Below are 22,482 nucleotides of genomic sequence, written 5' to 3'. Positions count from 1 at the left end.
CTCACTGTTCTGATCTCTGGCCTCCACAGGCCTCTTCACTCGGCAGACACTCACTGGTGCTTGCTATTTGCCAGGGATTGTTCTTGTTCTGAGTACAGGTATAGAAAGGATAAAATTCCTTGAGAACTTTTATTCCAGACAGAAAGTCAGACAGTAAACAAAACGGTGAAATGTCAGACGGTTAAAAATATCGAAGAAGGGGCTGGGGAGGTGGCTCAGTGGTTAAGAGCACTGGCTGCTCTCCCAGAGGTCCCAGGCTCAAATCCCAGCATCCACTTGGTGGCTCACAACCATCCAAGTCCCAGGGGATCAAGTGCCCTCTTCTGGCCTCCCGGGCACCGGCCACACACTTGTCTACACGTGCATACATGTAGACAAGACAGCCATCCACACACAATGAAGACAGTTCATTCTGAAAAAAGGATCTGAGAGGAAAGTAAGGCAGGGAATTAAGCTATGGGGTGTGAAAGGAGTGTTTCCATTTAGACAGCCAGAAGAGCCCCACGCACTGCCATTGTCTGGGTAAAGAACTAAAAGGAACAAGGGAAGGAGTAGAGTGGACATTCTGAGTGCAGCCATGGGAAACTGTGCCTGGTGTGGGCCTGAGTTGGTGGAGGCTGAGCGTGTCCAGGAAACGAGATGAGTTAGGTGGCTAAGGGGAGGCTGGGCATGGAACGGACCACATCTGTCCTTCCTTCCATTTTCAGCCAGAGAGACTCTTTTAAACCCCAAGCTGGTTGTGTGTGTGTGTCTGTGTGTGTGTGTGTGTGTGTGTGTGTGTGTGTGTGTGTGTGTGTGCACATGGGTGCGCACTCAAGTGTGCTTCACTGAGTACAGTGTTACTAAAGATTGCATATGTTAGTTATCTCCCACATAAAAATAACTTAATGGGACTTTTTTAAAAGCTGAGATTGCAGAGACTGCTCATGGCAAGGGATAGTCCTACATAATATCTTTTTTTTTTTTTTTGTCTCGTTATTGATCAGACAGCCTTTAGAGGGAAAGCCAGTTACTGGTCCCTTGTGAGGCTGTCTCCATCTTTCCTCTACACCCTCCTCCCAGCTCCTCCCTCTTCTTCATCCCAGCCCGCCCTCCAGCTGACTCCCTTTCCAGCTCGCACAGCTGGAATGTTTGCTCTAGTGCAAGCCTTTGTGATGTCTCTCAAGCTGTAAATCTTTCACCCTGCCTCATGAACTTTACTATTCCCATGCGTTACTCCTTCCTTTCCTAAATACCCACCAAATTATAACTGACTGTAACTCATCCTGTTCACTGTCAGTTTCTTGAAGGTGGAATGCAGGAATTCTGGTTTATTGGTGCTTATATTTCAGTGGACCAATTTGATTCTCGATACATTGAACTGATTATCAGTAATTTTGTGTTTGTTTCATGAGGCTCACTGAAAACACTTTCCCCAGGCTTCCAAAGTCCTAGAATTACAGGAATGTAGCACTGTGCACAACAGTAACATCTTGGGATGCATAAGTTAATGACTTCCTTGAGGGGTGTTTGCCTCATAGGTACATGTCTTAGTATTTCTAATGCTGCCAAAATACCATGACCAAAAAGCAAGTTGGGGAGAGAAGGGTTTATTTGGCTTACACTTCTATATTGCTGTTTGTTATTGAAGAAAGTCAAGACAGGAACTTAAAACAGGGCAGGAACCTGGAGGCAGGAGCTGATGCAGAAGCCATGGAGGGGTGCTGCTTACCGGCTTGCTTCCCCTGGCGTGCTCAGCCTGCTTTCTTTTAAAAATATTTGTATTGATTCCTGGTGTATTTCACATTATTCATCCCAGTCTCACTGGTCTCCCAGTCCCCTTGCATCCACCCTCTGCCCTTGCAACCTCCCCCGGAAAACAAAACAAAACTTCTCGGTGTGGAAGCCGTAGCGTGGTCCAGTGAGTCACACAGTAAACCCTTTACTTGTCAGTGTTGGTTGCTATGAGTCTTTTGGTCTGGTCTGAGGCCTCTGGCTTCAGCTGTGAGTTGATAATGGGCCTTCGCTGAGATGCCCCGCTGTCCTGTGTCATGGAGTTGCTGCAGATTTAGATCTGCATGCTCAGCCCCTTCACGTGCTCCTGCAGCTCACAGATGAGGTGGATGCTGGGATGGCCCGGTTCTGGGCCTGGGTGGCAGCTGGGTTGGTCGGCGTCCTAGCTTTCCCTCTTTGTCACCACCTGGGTGAGCTCTCCAGCACTGCCCTGGCTAGCTCAGCCAATGCAGCAGGCAGCAAGCACCGGGACCCATCTCCCACCACAGGGGCCAGCTCTACTGGTTTTTTTTTCCAGACAAGGTGCAGGGCTTACTTTCCCAGTTGTTGTAGGGAGCGTGTGGGGGAAGGGGGTTGCCATCTCTCCTGCTCTCATGCCCTCAGCTGACTCAGCTGGGGGGGGCACCACCAACAGGGCCAGCTCTACTTTGCTGTCTGGGTGAGGCAGGTGCAGGCCCTGCTCTCCCCCCAACCACAGGCGGTGAGGGGGGTGAGGACAGGGGAGGTCTTCTCTCTCCCTCACCCACATCTCCTAGATCCCTCGCGTGTCATTCCCCCTTCCCCCCAATCAATATGGTCAGCCCTACTGTTCTGCTCTGGCGGGGTGCAGGGCCCCTTCTCCCAAGTGCAGCTGGCCAGGGGCAGAGTCATCTCTCCCCATCTTGTTTCCCTGGGACTGGCTTGTGCCACCTTCGGTAGGTGCTGAGGGGTGAGGGAGGTATGGCTCCCTCGACTGTGACACCAGGTGACAGACAGTGGGGCTAGCTCTCCTGCTCTCCCACTTTCCATCCTTCAGGGCTGGCTCACCCACACCCCTGCCATTGGGGACAGCTCTGCCTTGTTGCCCAGGTGAGGTGCAGGGTCCGCTCTCCTGAGCGCTGCAGTTGGGGAGGAGCATGGCCAGCTCTCCCCAGTGCTGCAGCAGGTGAGGGCCAGACCCAACTGTGCAGCTCTACCCTCACCATCTTCAGTGGTAACTGGGGTCACAGACATCAACCCAGGCTGCGGCTGCAGCAAGGACGAGGACCGAGACATAGCCCTGGGCAGCAGTCCAGGTCCGGATGACACAACCCCGTGGCCCTGGATTCAGCCTGCTTTCTTATAGAACCCAGGGCTACTAGCCCACAATGGGCTGGGCCCGTCTGCATTGATCACGAGTTGAGAGAATGCCTTACAGCTGCATCCCATGCAGCCATGTCCTCAGCAGAGCCTCTTTCCTCTCCGAGGAGTCTAGCTTGTGTCAAATTGACACACAAAAACCAGCCGGTCCAGCACATATGATTATTAAGTTTAATTGGTCACCTGTGTTTTGTCTTGGTTGAGCAGCATATTTGTTGAGAACAGTTAGCAAGCCAGCTGCTTAGAAGGACATTTAAGCAGAACACTAAATAGAAATCTTATCGTCGGTGAGCTCGTGACTCACCAACGTGACATCATCATCTTAGACCTCTAGCTGCCTGTGGTCTCCCATGCAGTGCTTCTCTCCAACTTTGACTGACTTGAATAAAAATCATCTTTCGCACTTACATTTAAGTTTACCCACGTCTAACAGGGTCATTCCAGTAATCTCTTTCTCGGAGTACATATTTAGAACACTTGTGTAGGTAATATGAAAAAATTAGTCTCACTTTAAAATTCAGCTTTCAGTCTGAATACTGTATTGACGTGTTTATTATTTTAAACTTCCTTACAAATTTGAGTCATTGACCACAAACATTAGGTAGGTGGTGTTTGTTATATTTAGAGCCTGAGAGAATAGATCCAATCTTTCTATGCCTGTTTATTCATCTGTATTATTGATTCTTGCCCAGAAAGGCTATTGTCATGAAGCAGGTGGTCTAGGGTGAGCTCTGTAGTTGCTTCTCAGTAATGGTTTTTTTTTTTTTTTTCAGTTTAAATTTAGATAAGAAACAAGGTTGCTTCACAAGTCAGTTCCAGGTCCCTCTCCCTTTCCCTCCCCTCCTCCCATGCCCTTCCCCCAACCCCCCTCCCATTATCCCCTCATTTCCCCAGGGAGGACGAGGCCCTCCATGGGGGTGTCCATAGTCTGTCATTTCATCCAGGGCAGGGCCTAGACCCTTCCCCAAGAGTTCAGGGTGAGAGTGCACCTCACATTGTTGGATGGGAGTCCAAAGTCCATGTGTATACTCGGGATAAATACTGATCTGCTGCCCAAGGCTCAATAGATTACCTAGGCCTCCTCACTGACACCCACATTCAGGGGGTCTTGATCAGTCCCATGCTGGATTCCCAGGCTGATGCCTGGGATTCAAGAGTTAACCTTTGTCAGGTCAGCTGTTTCTGGGGGTTAAACCAGTCCAGTCTTAATCCCTTTGGTCATCAGTCCTCCCTCTCTGTTACTGGATTTCTTGAGTCCAGCTCAGTACTTAACCGAGGGAGTCTGCCTCTTCTTCGATCAGCCACTGAATGAAGTTTCTGTTTCCCAGACTCTCTGGCCATAGGATTGTAGGCTGGCACTCCCCAGATCTATGTCTAAAATCCATATATGAGAGAGTACATGCCATGTTTCTCTTTTTGTAACTGGGTTACCTCACTCAGGATGTTTTTTTCTAGTGTCATCCATTTGCCTGCAAATCTTAGGATTCCATTGTTTTTTTTCTGCTGAATAGTACTCCATTGTGTAAATGTGCCACATTTTCTCTATCCACTCTTCGGTTGAGGGACATCTAGGTTGCTTCCAAGTTCTGGCTATTACAAATAAGGCTGCTATGAACATAGTGGAACAGACATCTTTGTAGGTTCTCAGTAATGTTAGCTCAGCGATGCAGCTGTTGCCACTCATGTTAGCTGATGATGAGAAAGGCGATAGGCTGTCCATCCAGTTTGATCCAGTTTAATTCAGATTGGGATGAGTAGCTCTCTCTCACTCTAATTCGGAGTTGAGAACCGTAGATGATCAACAAGAATTTGTCAATACCTGCCTGTGTGGACAGCTGTTTCTTTTCATTTTCAATGATTTTCCAGGAGACCCAAGGGCCAGAGCATGGCGTTTATAAGCATATTGGTTGATATCGATTGTAAGGTGCAAAGCCAGAATTTGTTTTAGGCCATATCAATATGTATTCTGATTTCATATTTGTAGATTTACAATTATTTCTTAATAGGTCTTTTGTGGCTTTCTGTTATTCTTTGCTTGGTCCCATGCTAAGACTTTTTATTTTTAGATTATCTACTAGATCTATGGTTCTCACCTTATGGATTTCGACTGCTTTGATGGTCAAATAACCCTTTCACAGGGGTCGCCTAAGACCATTGGAAAACACAGATATTTACATTATGATTCATAACAATAGCAAAATTATGTTATGGTTGGGAGTCACCACAACATGAGGAACTGATTAAAGGGTTACAGCATTGGGAAGGTTGAGAACCACTATACTAGAGAGACGTTTATGAATCGAATTGTGCGTTATAAACCCATTCTACTTTATTAATATTCTCAGATTAGTCATATAAGAGAATATAACAATTTACACTCTTACCAGCATTATATAGGGTTCCAGGTGAGCAATAGCTTACCTCCTATTTTGGGTTGTCGGAGCTCTATAAATTCTTAGAAAGTGTTGCAATGTACTTTTTTTGTGGTTCTGAGATCTTAAATGTATAAGTCATCCATATTATTTTTTTCCTCAAATCATCTGTTTGTGTCTTTAGCCCATTTTGTCCTGTTTGCCTTATTTCTTTTTTCTTTTCTTTTTTTTCTTTTTCAAGACAAGGTTTCTCTGTATTGTTTTGGAGGTTGTCCTGGAACTCGCTCTGTAGACCAGGCTGGCCTTGAACTCACAGAGTTCTACCTGCCTCTGCCTCCTGAGTACTGGGATTAAAGGCGTGCGCCACCACCGCCCTGGCTGTTTGCCTTTTTTCTTAGTTGAAGAGTGTGTGTGTTCCCCTCTTGATACTTCACTGGTCTGAGCCTTTTCTTTTCTCTTCCCTGTTATTCACCTAAACGTCCACTAGAGGGCATTCCCAAAGTTTTACAGTGTTCAGTTTCCTCGCCTGTTAAAATTATACTGTATTTTCAAGTTAAAAGTGACACTACTTACTGTACAAACTTTGCCTGAAGATATGAAACACTAATGGCAGAAATGGGGAAGGAACCCCATCTTTTTCTGGTATGGAGGATTATGAAGAAATGTCCCTAAAATTAACAGTATTTCATTATATTTTTAATTCTTCAACATTGGAAACTAAATTGATAGGTAATATTGAAAGTGGAGTAGTGAGGGTGAATTAGGTCAGCCAGTCAACAAACAGAAAACTTCACCGAGATGCTGGAGAGATAGCCCAGTGATTGAGAACACCATTGCTCTTGCAGTGACCCAAGTTCACTTCCCCGCACCCACAGGATGGTCACAGCCATCTGTAACTCCAGTTCTAAGGGAGCCAGGGCCCTGTTCTGGCCTCCACAGCCGCTAGGCACAAGTGTGGTGCACATATCTACTACACACATGCAAACATTCATACACATAAAATAGGTAAATCTAAAAAAATAGGAAAAAGTTCTCCAAAGCCATATTGTATGTATGTTCTGAGAAGACACTTTTGCCCCAAAATAAGAGACGAGGGTTGTAGAGATGACCCAGCTGTTAGAGGCTCGGCTCCCAACCAAGACGACAATATAAGGAAAGAGTTTCTTAAAATCAGCATTGCTCTCCATAGGCTAGGTTATTGCATGACTCTGTGAGCTTCCTCTTCACTGGTGGTATGCAGGGAGATTATGAATGAACATTAACCATTAGGACTAGGGATGGGACGTATCCAAAAGTTACCTTACTTGTGTCATTCTTACATTAGTTGAAGGAACTGAGGTCTGGGTGTTTAGTCAAAGTTGTTATGGTATGTACCTGTCTTCTTTTGGACAACGTGACTTCTGGTTCAACCCCATGGAAATGGAATCCATGCCTTAGGAAAGGAAACTCATGGGTATTTCTGACTTTATGATCTAGATTATTGATTTCAGTTTGATCCTATGTTGGTTCCTATGCACATTGACAGAAATACTACACTATTTATTAACACAGCACTCTCGTTACCGAGCCTTGGAATGATATTTTATTATGATCTAACAAATAAAGCTTGCCTGAAGTTCAGAGTACAAAGCCAGTCACACTAGTTAGCCATAGAGACCAGGCAGTGGAGGCACACACCTTTAATCCCAGCACTTGGGAGACAGAGGCAGATGCTCTCTGTTAGTTCAAGGCCACCCTGGGCTACACGAAATTGATCCAGTCTAAAAGAGAAACAGAGCCAGGCAGTGGTGGGAACACTTGGGAGTCACAGGCCTTTAATCCCAGCACTAAGGAGGTGGAGACAGGAAGGGATGGGGCTGGCTGGAGAGAGGAATATAAGGCAGGGCAGTCAGACTGAGGAGACAGATCACCCGTCTGGTCTGAGCATTGGTAGAGGTTAAGAACTCCAGTGGCTGGTGGCTCTGCTTCTCTGGTCCTTCAACTTCCACCCCCTGATAGCTGACTCTGAGTTTTTCTTATTAAGACCAAAGAAAATTTGTGTAACAGAGCCTGCCTTATTCATGGCTACTCTTGCACACATAGGCCCAGCCTTGTGAGTGGATATGAATGTCTGCTATTGAGCAGTAGGGAAGCAGCAGTGATGGGAGGACCAGAGAGAACAGAGCTGCTGCAGGGAGTGCAGACGTTCTCAGGGTAAGGAAAAGCGTGTCAAGAGGGGACCTGCTGAAGTGCGAGCATCCTAAGTTCTGATTCACACTATGGGTTCTAACCCTGGCTCTGCTACTTAGAAACTCATGGCCTTTGACTACTGCAAACCATTTCAGTTTGTTTATACTGTGGAATTGATAATAATGTATTCCTCACAAGGGGTGTGTGTGTGAGTGTTAGAAAGTTATCTGTCACCTATGGCCAGTACATAATGTTAACAATAATATTGATTGTCATTCTTGTAGTGTTTTGTTTATTAGTAGTTTTAGTATTGGGACATACTTGCTGGACCTGATATTTTTGTTGTTGTTTTTGTTTTTTGGGTATTTTTTCCAAAGTAAAGATGGAATTATAGTAGATATATTATAATACAAAGTAGATGTATTATAATTAAGGCTAGAAGGAAAATACTGGAGTTTTTCTGGGGTTGCCTGTAAATAAATGCAGTTTTAGTTGCTTACATAAAATAGAGAAAGTAAACTTGGATAATATAAATGCTGGGATATCAGTGGCTGAGTCTCGATATTGCAGTTTCTCATCCCTTGTAATGTCAATTTAAGACAAACCATTTTAGTCAATTTCTCTAGTTTGATTCAAAGTCAAGCTTCTGGGAAGAGATGGTGCCTGGGAGAGATCTTAAACTGATAGCAAATTCCCATTACATTATTCATCTCCAAAACTGTAGCGTACATTTTATAGCCAATGGGTTATCACCTTCCCAGTAGACCCAAGAGTTGCATGATTTTTGCCAGAGTCCTGAAATTTAGTGACAAAGGTAGAAAGTTTTTAAGGGAGGAAAATGAGACAAAGATAGGTTTTTCCTCACTGGAGTAAGCCATGCCTTGTCCTTTGTTTCTGGAGGGAAAGCTGTTTCTAGCTGTAGAAGACCCTCATCCGATAGGAAGTTCATTTCAGACAGGCAAAGCTAGACTGTGTCCACTGGAGCACTGAGTGACGGGCCACGGATGGGACGGTCGGTAGACAGAGAAACAGTGAAACCCTGAGATTTGTGAATGTGAATTTAGCCACTGACTAAGCTTCGAAGATGAATATTCTGGAAATACCACCCACTTTCAGATGTGATGACACAAATTAGAGGGGGGGGGAATGTGCTGTGGATCTCTTAGTTGTAATGCTTGTGGGTGTTCTTGTACTGGTGTTAGCACAGAGCCTGTGTAACTTCGGCTAGCTGTAAAACTTCATGATCATTGGAAAGAGTAGCATATACTGCAGTGAATATTAACCTACATTTCTGCCTCATTTTTTTGATTGTTTCGTTTTGTTCTGTCTTTTAGACCTGGGAAGACCCTTTTCAGAAAGATAAGGACACTAACTGCTGTGGAGACAACGACCCCATTGACGTTTGTGAAATAGGCTCAAAGGTTTGTCCTACAGACTGCCTCAGACCTCTCATGTGTTTGGTTTATTCACGTCATAAAACTTCATTTTGGCCTCTGGTTCTTCCACTCTTCAGAGTCTGGGTGTATTCCTTCCTCGGATATAGAGACTTTAGTATATCCTCACTGCTTTTTCCTAAGTTCTGGCTTGGTGAACCGTGTGCAGCAGGTGGAATCCCGCCACCGCCTGGTTCTGATTCTGTACGTTACACAGCTGCCTTCCCGTGTGACTTGTCTAGTGCTGCTCTTAGGTCACAGCAGCAGAGCAGAAGAGGACTTGTAACAGGGACTGAAAGGCCTAAAATATTTGCCATCTGACCCTTTACTGGAAGTTTGCCAAGTCCCCTCTTCAGATTCCGTGCCATTGTCTAGACATTAAGTTCTGGACTGATGGGAACCAACTGCCCGAGCTGGGGAAATGGCTTCCGGGGGAAAACGCATGTGTGGTGATTTGAGTTCAGATCCCCAGAACCCAGGGAGAAGCCAAGCACAGTGACACACACCTGTAATTCCATTTCTGGGGAGGCAAAGACGGGCAGGGACCTGGCCCTTGCTCATGCACTTCCTAGGCTGGTTTGGTGAAGTTCCAGGCAGTTGGAAGACCCTGTCTCAAATAAAAGGTAGCCTAAGGAATGAGTCTGGTGACTGTCCTCTGACCACACGCGTGTATGCCTGCACTCGCACATGTGTATACAGGAGCACACACATATGAAAAAACAAAGCAACCCCCCAACCCCCGTTTTCACATCTGCTTCCCGGCTGCCGAGTGCCGTGGAGAGAAACAAGGTCCTGTGACGTGAGAGTCTGCGGGCTGGTCCTGCTCGGCTGTGGGCTGGTCCTGCTCGGCTGCGGGCTGGTCCTGCTCGGCTGCGGGCTGGTCCTGCTCGGCTGCGGGCTGGTCCTGCTCGGCTGCGGGCTGGTCCTGCTCGGCTGTCCTTCTGTCCGTTCAGTTCCTCCGTTTCCAACGTCCACTGCTAGCGCGTTGTCACTCTGTGGTGACCCCGTCTGGTTTAGATTCCCAGAAAAGCCTCTAGTCTTTGAGTGAAAGCTCTCGTGGACACCAGCAGGGGCGAGCTCCCTCAGCCTTCCCCTCAGAAGTGTGTGCGGTGGTCCATGCCACCCCCATAACCGCTACAGTTTTTATGTCCCACCTTTCTCTTTAGTGTCAGCCAGTATCATCTCTGGCTTCTTATCACAGGCATCCTCTCTGAACCTTTACACTTTAGCAAGCCCTGGAAGAAGAGCTTTCAGTGCCCGTCTCCATCTCCTCCTCCTCTCCTCGCCGTCCGCCGTCCATGCCTCTCCATTGTGAAGCTGGTTCTTCCTGTCCGCCATCATTTCAGACGAGCCATCATCGGGGTTCCCCATAGCTGCTGTAGAGGGGTATGGATTTCCGGTAGCACCGTCTCCCTGCCTTCCTCTCCCTCCTTTGAGACAGTCAAATGTTTCCTTGGCTTCTGTTAAGTCACACTACTTGGCTGTTGCTGCAAGCATTCTGGCTCCCTCCCTGTGGGTTCATTTGCAAGCGCACTTCCTCTTGCCTGCTCCTTAGACCTGGGGAGTAGGAGGGTGAGCCCTTGTCAACTCCTGTCCTTCTGTGCTCTTCCCCTAGGTGAGCCAAGGGTCCCTGGCTTTGCGCTTATAATCGACAACTTTAGCGCATATCCTTGCATTCAGCTGCATATATTTTTACTCAGATGTCTTTTAGGCCTCTCAAGTTTGTGTCCCAAGCTGTGTTCACTTTTTCTGATTTCCATTATTTTCCCTGGAGTAAATAAACAGAGAATACTACTGAAGACAACATGGCCGCTTCCTTGCCCATTTCCACAGTCCTCCACCAGAAACAGCGGGGTCATCTGGACTGCTTGCTTCTCTTCACCCCGTTAATGACGCAATATTGATTTTGTGTCCAAAGAGCTTTCAAAACTAATTTTTCCCTTCTTGCTGCCAGTAGCTTTGTCTAGTTCACTGTTAACGTCTCGCTTGATATATTCCTTCCAGTTTCCTTGCTAAGTCTCCATCCCTGTAAAATCTGCTGCCATGCTCCCTTGGATACCTGGTTCCTACCTCTTCTCCTGGACAAGTTGTTATGTTCTTCTGACTTAGCTGGAATCAGTGGTTGAAAACTTATGTTAGCATCTTCTAGTAATATTTATCTCTATGTATTTACTATTTTTGTTGTTTTTCTCCTCTTGTTTTTAATGTTCTTCATCATACTGATTACCCCTTCTTCATCCTCTCTTAATATTTCTGATGGGGGATGTCCTGTATGCTGTGAATGTGCTTCTCTTATTGGCTGATGAATAAACGCTTATTGACCAGTAGCCAGGCAGGAAGTATAGGCGGGGCCATCAAACTAGGAGAATTCTGGGAAGAGGAAGGCAGAGAGGAGCCACCAGAGAGATGCCTTGAGGCTACTCAGAGGATAGGATGCCAGGCATTCTCTGGTAAGATAAGGTCATGTAGAAATACATAGACAACAGTTTGGGGTTAATAATTAAGAGAGAGCCAGCCAGTAAGAAGCCTCAGCCATCGGCCAAACAGTTTATAGCAAATATAAGCCACTGTGTTTATTTGGGGCTAAACGGCTGTGGCACCAGGTGGGACAGAAACTCTGTCTACATATTTCCTGCCATTTGTTGCTTTTCACTTCCTGATTTCGTTTTACTTCCTATCTGTTTTTTTTTCTTCAGCATTCTCCTCCCCCTCCCCTTCTTGTCATCTCTCTCCTTATTCTTACTCCTTTTGTGAGGTGAGGGATTCTCATTCTACCTCGTAATTCTGATTTTATACCCAGATTTGTTAAAATTCGTGTTTATGTGACTGTTACTCTTGCCTGGCACATGTCTTCAACAGAAATATAAACAAATCATAACTTTTTTTTTCAAATTTAAGCTATAGTTTTCTGAGTTTATTTTTTTAGTATATTCTTCTAAGAAGTATAAATGATGTTTATAAAATTAAATAAGCTACAAGAAAGAAAGGTGTAGAGAGAAGTCTTCTCGCCAGCCTGGTTCCAGAGCCGCATCAGTCCCAAATAAACACACAGGAGGCTATATTACTTATGAAGCTGTTGGCCATTTGTTTGGTTTCATACTGGCTATCTCTGACTTAAGTATTTACTCCATAATTGTTAATCTAAGTATTTTTCTTACCAGAGAAAGGGTCTGGACTTCTTACCCCTGTGGTGGATACATTGTGACTCCCTGTGTTTCTCCTTCCTAGAGTCTTCCTTGACTCTAGTCCTACCTATCTTGCTTCCCTATTGGCTAACAGTGCTTTATTCAACAACCAATAAGAGGCAGATTTCAGAATGACATCTCCCATCAGAAAGGAATAAAGTATCTTAATGAATACCTCCTATGCCTATATTCCATGCTAGGCTCTTTGATCTCCAGCCCATATCTTATTTCATAACAAGTAAAGATAGCTAGGTTGAGTTACTTTTCATTGCTGATAAGACTATGTGTTTCTGACATGAGAAAGAATTCTCTTATTCTTAGGACATAACTGTTAGGGGGTAGTCCATTCATATTTAGTGCAAATTATTCAGTCAATTTAAACCTGGTATGAGTAAGAAGCTTAAACAAAGGCATCTTATTTTGATCAATGTACTGTGTCATTGACCACATAATTAGTGAGTTGTGACTAGAGGAAATGTTGGCAACATTTGTTGCTAATAAACTGACATGACACAGTCTCATTCATCTGTAAGCCAAGAGTAACTAAGAAACCTCAATGTGGGTTTAAAATAGAGGTTTCCAAGTTGAAGAATATTCAGTATAAAATTTAGGGTTGTTAATATGTGATTTTAATGTATAATTACTGAAGAGTATATTAACTAATTATTGTTATATTTTGCTAATCTATTCTAGAACTTACAATTTTAGGCCTGACTACTGTTTAAACCCTAGCCAGAAAATCCACCCATGTCTGGCATGGGCTTTTCTTGGTCCATGAAAATTACACTGTTTAAGCCTTTAAGTTGCAGTATTGCTGCACAACAATAGAAAACCGAGTTCACAAGTTAATATGCTTTAAACACTGTATTTCCCATTATTTTCTGTTGTTAACTGTGCATGGTTGACGTTTGCCTCCCTCAGAACTGAGTCAGCATGGAGCTTAGGTTTACAGGCCCCTCTTATGTTTGCTTATTCCAGGCTCCTGAGACTTAGCACTTGGAAGGTAAATTTCAATTAAGTAGATCCCAGAGGGGAAAATATGCTCTACAGAAGACCCCTTGGTCTTGAGTTCATATATCTACTTTTCCTTGACTCTTCAACACTGTGGGGAACTAATAGATCACCTTCACTTTACTGTGAGAAATTAAGACCTAAAACACTGTGTGAAGTAACTCGCCTGAAGTCATCTCTCAGGATTGTGGAGGACGGATGCAATCCAGCATTTGTGACTCACACTCCTGCCTTTTGAAATGTCCCCACAATAGCTAGAATAGCCTCTGCTTAGATTTTCCCGATACCTGGGGGCAAACAAACGCCCTAGCTTCAGAATCTCAACCTAGTTTACAAACTGAAAAATATGTTGCTCCCACGGAAGTGGTCACATCTACTGTATTCAGTCATTTCCTTGGAAGGGCAGAGTGACAATCCAGCTGGGAAAGTAGATGTCCTGTGACAGCTAAAGTAACTGATTCCTTTAGCCAGCATGAGCCGTGCAGAGCTTTCTAAATGAGAAGTAAATACAGTCACCTTTGATCAAAGCTGTGTCTGAAAAATGACCCTAAGTCTGTTGCAAGAAAAATGGCAGCGGGAAGTCTTTGAACACACATAGCTAATGGGTGAAGGAAAGAAACAGTGTCCTGTAAGTTGATACTAGACTGAGGGCCTCAGACATAGACATGTTGAACATTGTAAATTTCTTAAGCGATTGCGTATTATTTGTTTGGTTTTTATGAGAAGACTACACATACAGTCAGCATGAATTTGTTGAATTGATTTCAATTGGAGTGTAGCGGCTTTGTAAGGATTTTCCCATGTGTTCCTAAGCACACTTTACAGTTTTGAGTTTGAAGTTTCCTCTCTGTTTTGAAGGTGTTACAGCCAAGCTATGGTTTGTTTGAAATAAGGCTTCCTTTCTGTGTTCTTCTGAGATCAAAAGCTGTTTCATCTGATGAAACTTGACAGTCTACTGAACTTGCTTCCTCCTAGCCTCAGAGTCTACAAAGTAAACTCAGTGGTTGTTATTTTGTTGGGAAATAAGTTTTCTGAGTAAGAAAACAAAATAATTGAGAGAGGAAGTTCTCAAGAACTTCTGTAGCACAGCTCATGTTTGAGATGACTCAGTCTTTGTTAGACCAGTGCCCCTTGAGCATCCCCATCCTCTTCCATGGAGATACTAGACAACCAACAGTATCTCCGACAGTCAGTGTCTCCTAGAGGTGAAAACTGCCTTGGCTACCCAACACAACCAGCTTTTAATTGGTACATGCACATAGCTTCAAACTCAAGGTGTTTTAAGAAGACCTTACAATCCCTTTGGTCTTGTGTGTCATGTGCTCCTGAAGCCTTGTTCTTAAGGGTTTATACTCTAGATGCTGTAATTCCTTCTCCTGACAGTGCCCTAGGTCCTTCTGCCTGTTTCTATTCACTGAGCTTTCTCTGTCCACATCTTTTTAGAATGGAAAACCACCAGTGAATGCTGTGACCCAGCCCGTGTTAGGCTTAGCTACCAGCTGCAGTCTCTCTAAAGAAGGAAGCTTCACTCTCATTCATTCAGTCCCACTAACCTACTGTGTGACAGTCACTTCATGGGCACTTCGATTAAGACTTTCATTTTGCAAATATTTTGAATGAATTTACTTGATTTCCTGCTTTAACATATTTTCTCTAAACCCTTTTGGGGGTACATAAATGACTTTGTCTTGCATACCTTATTTTGTAAAATGTAAACCTGCATTTTGGACCACGAGGAAATTTGTTATCTGAAACACATTTAGAGTTTTAAGCTTACAAGGGAATTTGATTCCCTACTAAACCTTTGAAAATAAAACACTGTAGGAATATTTGAGGTGTTAGCAACCCATGGGCACTGAAACCACTTTCTCAAGCTGTGGAATATCAGAGTAAACTTCTGATACAGTCTGTGTAGTATGTGGCTGCATATAGACGTGTGTGTGTGTGTGTGTGTGTGTGTGTGTGTGTGTGTGTGTGTACACGTACGTGGGAGAGGGCATGTAAATCTATGTTATACGATGTGGCTGTCACAGGTCAGCCTCTGGTGTCATTCCTCCACAGGTGCCATCTACTGTTTTTTGAGACAGAGTTTCTCATGGACCCTAGGCTTTTGCTTATTCGACTTGGTGATCAGAGACTCGGGGACCCCCTGTTTTTGATTCTCAGCACCGGGATTACAAACCCTAAACCCAACTTTTGACAAGAGTCCTGCGACTCAAACTCAGGGTCTCATGCTTACATAGCAAGTGATGTGGGGCTGAACTGTTTTCGTAGCCCAGCTTCGTCTTATTGAATTATCCTAAACTCACTTTTAAGCATCTTGACAAACCGATTTTGTCTTTTTCTAGCATTAACAATTGTTTCATTGCCATCCGTTGTCTTCTTAAGACAATCATTTTGATAGTTTTTAGGCATGAAAGTATAACACTTGTTGGGACTGGTCTGCACTGACCTTTTCCTAAGGACACTTTCAGCCTCTTCTACACTGTGTATATTTCTGGAGTAAAATCTTGACTCCAGTCTATGATGCAGGGATTGTAACTGCCTCATTCTCCCTGGTGGCAGTGATGCAGGGATTGTAACTGCCTCATTCTCCCTGGTGGCAGTGGTTGTTTATTTTTAAACTTTATTTCATTTGTTTGTTTAGTGTGTGTGTGTGTGTGTGTGTGTGTGTGTGTGTGTGTGTGTGTGTGTGTGCTCATGCACAAGCGCTCGTACCGTGGATCAGATGTGGAGGTCTGGGGACACCTTTTGGCGCCCACTTCTGTGGCCTGTGCTCCACAGTTGCATTGGGCAGAAAGCCCAGGCAATTTGTAGGACCCTCCTCTTTGAGTAACTTCCCTCAGAGTCTTGGTCCTACACTGTCTGTTTAATGTCTGGTTTTCCGGAAGGATATAAGGCTTTGCTTGTTTGTTTTGGTTATTTAACCAATAGTCCTTTCACGGGTGGAAGTAGAAGTTTTAAGGTACTTATTCCTGGGAAAGAGACTGCAAGGCAGGCTTTCTGACCATTTCCACATGGTTTATAGTCACTAGAACTGTTGCATTTCCATTGTGTGAGTGTGGTTTTATGGTCACACCCTCCCAAGCCTTGCAAACGATGGTGTCTTTTCTCTGTCAAGGTTCTTTCCTGTGGAGATGTGATCCATGTGAAGATCCTTGGGATTCTGGCACTTATCGATCAGGATGCCACAGACTGGAAAATAATTGCTATCAATGTGAATGATCCTGAGGCTGAAAAATTTCATGGTAAGTCTAGATCTTTCCAGAAAACAGAAGTTAAATCAGCGAGTCATTGGAATTCTTAGAACTGAAAAGGGAAACAACGCAAACACACTTTGTATATGTAGGTGTTAGACAGCAGTTTAAAACCCTTTTACTATAGACCACAGAGGCTAGTCTAAGATATTTTTGTATGAGCTGGGTCATATTGCTAGGAGGAGGAAGGGGAAAAATATGAGATAGACAAACGGTATTTTGTATGGGACACAAAGAAATGTGTTGTGTCCATTTCTGCTTACTCCTTCGCCTCCCCCTTCCTTTCCTTCCATCTTGTCTCCCCATTTCATCCTCCTAGGTTCTTTTTACCCATGTGTTCTTAGTTCTTTGAGTAGCTGCTTTTATTCTGTAGCAGGTGTTTATATGGCTAGTTTTCAATTTGTGTGCTTTCTTTATTGACGTGATTTGACACTTAAAAAGACAGGGACTTAAAATTTTCCTGATTCTGCTGTATTTCTTTTTTTTATATTTTGTTTCTTCTTCAATTATCTTACCACATCTAAAGCTGTGTTTATGTTGGAGGAACTCTTTCCCCTGGGAGATGTGAACATGCATCTGTTCCCTTCTTCCAGGGCAACAACAAACCCAAGTCCATTCCACCGAAGTCCACCTGGGGGAGCCAGTGATTCAGAGCGTCATTCAGAGCATGGGTGAGGGTTGTTTACAGGTGCATAGGTGACATCAGAGCATCAGGAAGCCATCCCTGGGTGGGTGGTGACTTCCATTTAGATGGCATGCCCTTCAGGTGACCTTCCAGTCTGTATGCTCCTGTCCCTCCTGAGATCGAGCACAAGGGTATCGAGGGTGTGTGCAGTTAAGGCAGAATTGTACACAGTAGCTGAGCGTGTCAGGGGAGGGTGACAGATGTATTAATGGTCTGATTACCATCCCTGCTATCATCCTTCAATGAGAGAACATCACCAGGTCCCGGTCTTGAGGATCTCCCCACAAGTGCTCACAACTGCTCTGATGAAGGTGGCCACTGTTAGGCTTAGATGCTAGCACTATGTAAGATTTGTCACTTCACTGACTTCAAGCAATGACTCCAGACTGCCCAGTGTAGAACTTAGGTTTTGAATTTTCTTTATCGTTCTCATCCATCACTTACGTCCTAGTTCCTCACAGCCTTACTGTTTGTCTGTAGATGGGTAGTGCGTGCCTAGCATGTTTCTGGAAGCTTTGTGATAACAGCAAAAAAAGAATGCAGTCTTTATATTCTTCAAATATTATTTGTTCATGTTTGTCTCTTGGTTAAATCTTACAATTTAAAACTAAGTGGAGTTTATAATGTCACTGTGTAAGATTAAGTGATCAGCTAGTTGATTAGATCTGTTAAGCGATCAGTTCTGCTTGGGCTCTTCTCTGAGCCTGCTACATGGCTACCATAGGCATCGCTCTAGTGTCTTCCCATGCTGTCTTAGACTACAGTCTTCAAATTTATTTTTATTATTAATTTTTATCTTCATTGTTAGCTACCATGTATTTTCCAAGATATTCTATAAGAACTTGTGTATCACATCGGTTCTCCCATGTCTGTCTGAAACGCTTCTCTTTTTAACATGTCTTTAAAACTTGTAGTGCAGTGACTTGAAATATAAATTGCCATGTAGAGTTGAAATTTCTTTCACAAAGAAGGAAGTGGTTTTGTGGCAATTTAAATATTGTCATCGGTATTTTTGGCATTTTGCTTTTCTTTTTCCTTTTTATTCCTAGAGAATGTCTTTCATGTATACATGATCAGATCCTCTCTCTACGTCTTAGTCCCCCTCCAGCTCTCACTAGATTTCCTTTAACATGTCCCAAATTCATGTCCTCTTATTGGTTTTTTGAGGAATAGCTCCTGGAGTCTAATTAGTGCCGCGCGTGTGTGGGTAGGTAGGGGCTGACACCTGGAGCGTGGGTACTGACTCCCTCAAGGAAGAGGGGTGATTCTCCTTCCCCCTGTAGCCCATCACTGCCAGGACCTCCTCAGCAAAGGGCGGGGCCTCAGGCACTCCTTCTCAAGTTCCGCTGACTTAACCTCGCGGGTCTTGTGAAGGTAACCACAGCTGTGTAAGTTCATGTGTGTCACATTCCGAAGACAAGACTTCACCTCACTGCCCCCATCCTCCAGCTCCTGTTTTCTCTCTGCTGCCACCTCCTGGATGTTCCCTGAGATTTGATGGAGGGTAGAGGAAGGTGGTCCTTGATAAAGATGTTCCGTTTAGGGCTGGGCATGCGCAGCCACTTGTTCTCGGCACCCTGACCAATTACGAGTTGATTGCTGCCGCATGCAGAATGATGCTTTTCTGATCTCCCTTTTCTTTACAGCTGAGTAATACTCCATTGTGTTTACGTACCACATTTTCCTTATCCATTCATCTAATGATGGGCATCTAGGTTAATTCTGTTTCCTAGAAGTTTAATTCTGTTTCCTCCAAGTTTGTGCAGATGTCTTTGCAGTAGGAGACAGAGTCCATTGAGTATGTACCCAAGAGTATTACAGCTGGCTCATACCACAGTTCTCTCGATAGCTTTCTGAGAAACCTCTAGACCGATTTCCACAGTGGCACACTAGTTTACACTCCCACCAGCAGCACACAGGAGCTGCCCGTCTGCTGGGTCCGCACCAGCATCCGTTATCACCAGCATCCGTTATCAGGTATGTTCCTGCTGCCGTTTGACTGGGTTGACATGACTCTTGAAGTATTTTTAATTTGCATTTCTGTACTGGCTAAGGATGTTGAACACTTTTCTTTTGAGAACTCTGTTCAGATCAACAGCCCGGTTTTTAATTGGATAGGTTTTCTTTCTTTTTTTTTTAAATTGCTTTTTGTTTTTTTGTTTTTGTTTTTGTTGTCTAAATTCTAGACACTAATCTGTCCAGTATATACCTATCAAAGATTTTCAACTGTTTTGTGGGGTGCCTCTTCTCTTCACTGACAGTTCCCTTTGCTGTAGAGAAGCTTTTAAGTTTCATGAGATCTCTTTTGTTGGTGGGTGGTACTGTCTCCTGTGCTAACAGAGTTCTCACCTGTGCCCAGAAGTTAATGTGTAGTTCCTACTTTTTCCTCACATGGTTTCACGGTGTCGTGTCTTATTGCACTAGTTACTTTTGCTTTGCTAAAACACCACACAGGGAAGGCAACTGTTTTGGGGCTAAGGTTCCAGGGTGATGAGAGCCCATCCTGATGAGGAGGTGGGGAGCCTGGCAGCTAGCAGCAGACACGGTGGCAGGAGGATCCTCTTCAGATGCAAGCCTGAAAGAGAGCACTGGAAGTAGCAAGGGGCTTTTAATCTCAAAACCTACCCTAGGCACACTTCCTCCAGCAAGGCTACACCTCCCACATTTCCTCCAGCAAGGCTACACCTCCTAACCCTCCCCAGACAGTGTCATAACTGGGGACCAAGCGTTCACATGCCTGAGATTATGGAGCCTCTTCTCATTCATACCGCTACTCTTGTCTTTGACCCATTTGTAGCTGAGCGAGAGATCAGGATCTGGTTTCATCTTTCAGCATTTTGAAATTCTATTTTCCCAGCACCATTTGTTAAGATACTGTCTTTTTTTTCTAATGTATAGTTTTGACATCTAAATGGGGACATAGTCTGGATTCCCAGTTAATCTGTGCATCTGTTTTTGTTCCATTACCATACTATTTTTTTTTATTACTATAGCCCTGAGATACAGGTCGAAATCAGGTTTGGTGAGACCTTCTGTAGAATCATTTTTGTTCAGGGTTGCTTGACTAGCCTTGTGGTGTGTGTGTGTGTGTGTGTGTGTGTGTGTGTGTGTGTGTGTGTGTGTGTGTGACTCCTTGGGATTTTTCACAGACAAAAATAAGAGGAAAGACTTTTTTAAAAAGTTCGGGAAGGGCTCTTCTCTGGAAGCTTTAAAAATATTCTTCCATCTTCTCTACCCATCAAGGCGCGAGAGCTGATGCAGATGCAGTTATGGCTGCTGCCCAGGCAAGGTGGTAACTTAAAGGACGCAATCACAGAGCTGGCTGTCAGGGCGTGTCTAGCTGCAGTTCCAATGGGCTGCACCAATCATGGGGGCCTTGGGCAGTTAGAGTCGTGGCCCATCCTGTGCTGTGCTCACCCATTTGTCTAATGATAGGTCAGTGGTTGCTGTCATGTATCTTCTGTATGACCAAGGTAAGGGGTTCTGCATTCTCTGTTCCAGTGTTTGATAAGTTCATGGGCCCGATTTCTCTGTGTGGTTTCTTGGAGAGGGGAAGTATATCTTGGTGATCTGATAGTTACTTCTGTCTGTAGTTCTTTGAGGAACCTCTATTATAATTTACACAGTGGCTGAACTCACTGGTACTCCCACCAGCTGACCAATGAGTGGCAGTGTTTATTGGTATAAGGTGATGACCATTCCGTGCCTCCTGCTGTGGGCTGGCCAGCCACTGGTGGCTTTCCTGCAGAATGATGCAGAGGCATTTGCTTTAGCCCTGGCTGTCACAGTGGAGCCAAGTGCTACATCGTAAATTGGCCTCACTAAATTAGTCCAAGAAACAGACCAAAACTGTTGTTCCATGCAACACAGAGTAATTTAAAGCAGACTACAACCTGACCACAATGTATCTATCTATATATTTCTTACTATTTTCATATAGACATGCTTGTGGAGTGTCCAAGGAAATTTTGGAGTTCTTTTGTGTGTAATGAAATGGCTTCTTTTATTTTATCCAGTGAAAACATGTGCAGACTTTGGTAGGCTACAGTATGCTGCTTTGTGTTTATAGTGTTTAGCTTCAACTTGACTGAACTGAAAGGAGTCATTGCATGAGAGAACATTTCACTTAGCAAAATCTGTTGTTCCCGGCTGAATTAATGCAATCTTAATAGTAATAGCCAGGCATAGCGGCTTATATCTATAAATACCAACATTTGAGAAGTTGAAACAAGAGGGTTGCTTGAGTTTCAGGTCAGCATGAACTATATAGTGAGAGCCTGATTCAGAACATTTAAAGGCTAAATAAAGTTTGAAATAAAATACCCCCTGAGAAAAAATTGGTCTTTCTTTCTTTCTTTTTTTTTTTTTTTTTTTTTTGGCTCATTAACACTTGGGAAGCCTGGTACTATTTAATCAACTGTAATTAGTTTCTAGTCTTTAATGCTTTATAATGGTACCTAATGGCCTGAAAGAGTTAATAAGACTCCAGAGGCACCTAATTGTGCTGGAGGTGACTGGGCCATTAGAGATAATAGTGCTGGGTTAAGAAATAACCAAGTTCAGGGCTTTTTAAGAAGACTGAAGTATGAGGCCTTCTGTCATTCTCCTCGTAGTTTGATTAACTGCCTGAGGACCTTAGTAGGGTTGGTAATGAGGTCTCCGTGCTTGGCAGCCTGCACATTTCTTCTTGTTTTCTCTTTAACTAAGTGAAAACTGTTGTCTTTTGTTCTGTAAGAACTTTTGTCTGTGAGGTGATATTGCACTCTTGAAAACTGAAAGCTTAAAAACCTAAACTTAAAATCAGTGCAATCATCTTGATTTTAGTGCATTCTTAATGAGTAATTTACATGAGCTGAGCAATGCAGAACTTATTTTACAGGAGCAAGTTGGAACATTTTCAAAGGCCAGCATCAAAATTGTCCTGAAGTTAGCTGAGTTTTTAAGTGTTTCAAGTGTGTAGAATTTGAACGTATATTTAGGAAAACTTAAACATCAAATAAGACTCATGGTTCCTTTTATTGTCTATCAGGACAGGAATGAACATATGGAAAGTGCATTAGCTTGCCTATAATTTCCCTTTCGATGTAAACATGTCTAGTGCTCTTACCATTTAAAAAAATAATCAAGTTAATATTGATTGATTTTCTTTTTCCTAGAGCATAATTTAATATTGTTATTAGAAGAAAGAGTGGGGGGGGTGGTTAGTATAGCAGTCCTGAGGCAGAATGTCTCCGCTAGCTCTTATAATCAGAGGCAGAG

The 22,482-nt window shown here is 43.8% G+C and overlaps 1 protein-coding gene across 3 annotated transcripts in view; it reads left to right on the top strand.

The window, feature by feature from the left end:
• Ppa2 (inorganic pyrophosphatase 2) overlaps positions 1 to 22,482 on the top strand; it is an 84,075-nt gene that overhangs the window by 36,172 nt on the left and 25,421 nt on the right. For all 3 annotated transcript variants that reach the window (XM_013121932.3, XM_013121933.3, XM_040751764.1), the window contains 2 exons: positions 8,987 to 9,073; positions 16,403 to 16,529. In XM_013121932.3, coding sequence (XP_012977386.1) covers positions 8,987 to 9,073; positions 16,403 to 16,529 — 214 coding nt within the window. The remainder of the gene's footprint in view (positions 1 to 8,986; positions 9,074 to 16,402; positions 16,530 to 22,482) is intronic.

This window comes from Mesocricetus auratus, unplaced genomic scaffold (assembly GCF_017639785.1).
Source record: "Mesocricetus auratus isolate SY011 unplaced genomic scaffold, BCM_Maur_2.0 Super-Scaffold_100009, whole genome shotgun sequence".
Taxonomy (NCBI): domain Eukaryota; kingdom Metazoa; phylum Chordata; class Mammalia; order Rodentia; family Cricetidae; genus Mesocricetus; species Mesocricetus auratus.
Note: the sequence above shows the minus strand (reverse complement) of the source record. Positions and strands in the feature narration are given on the sequence as shown.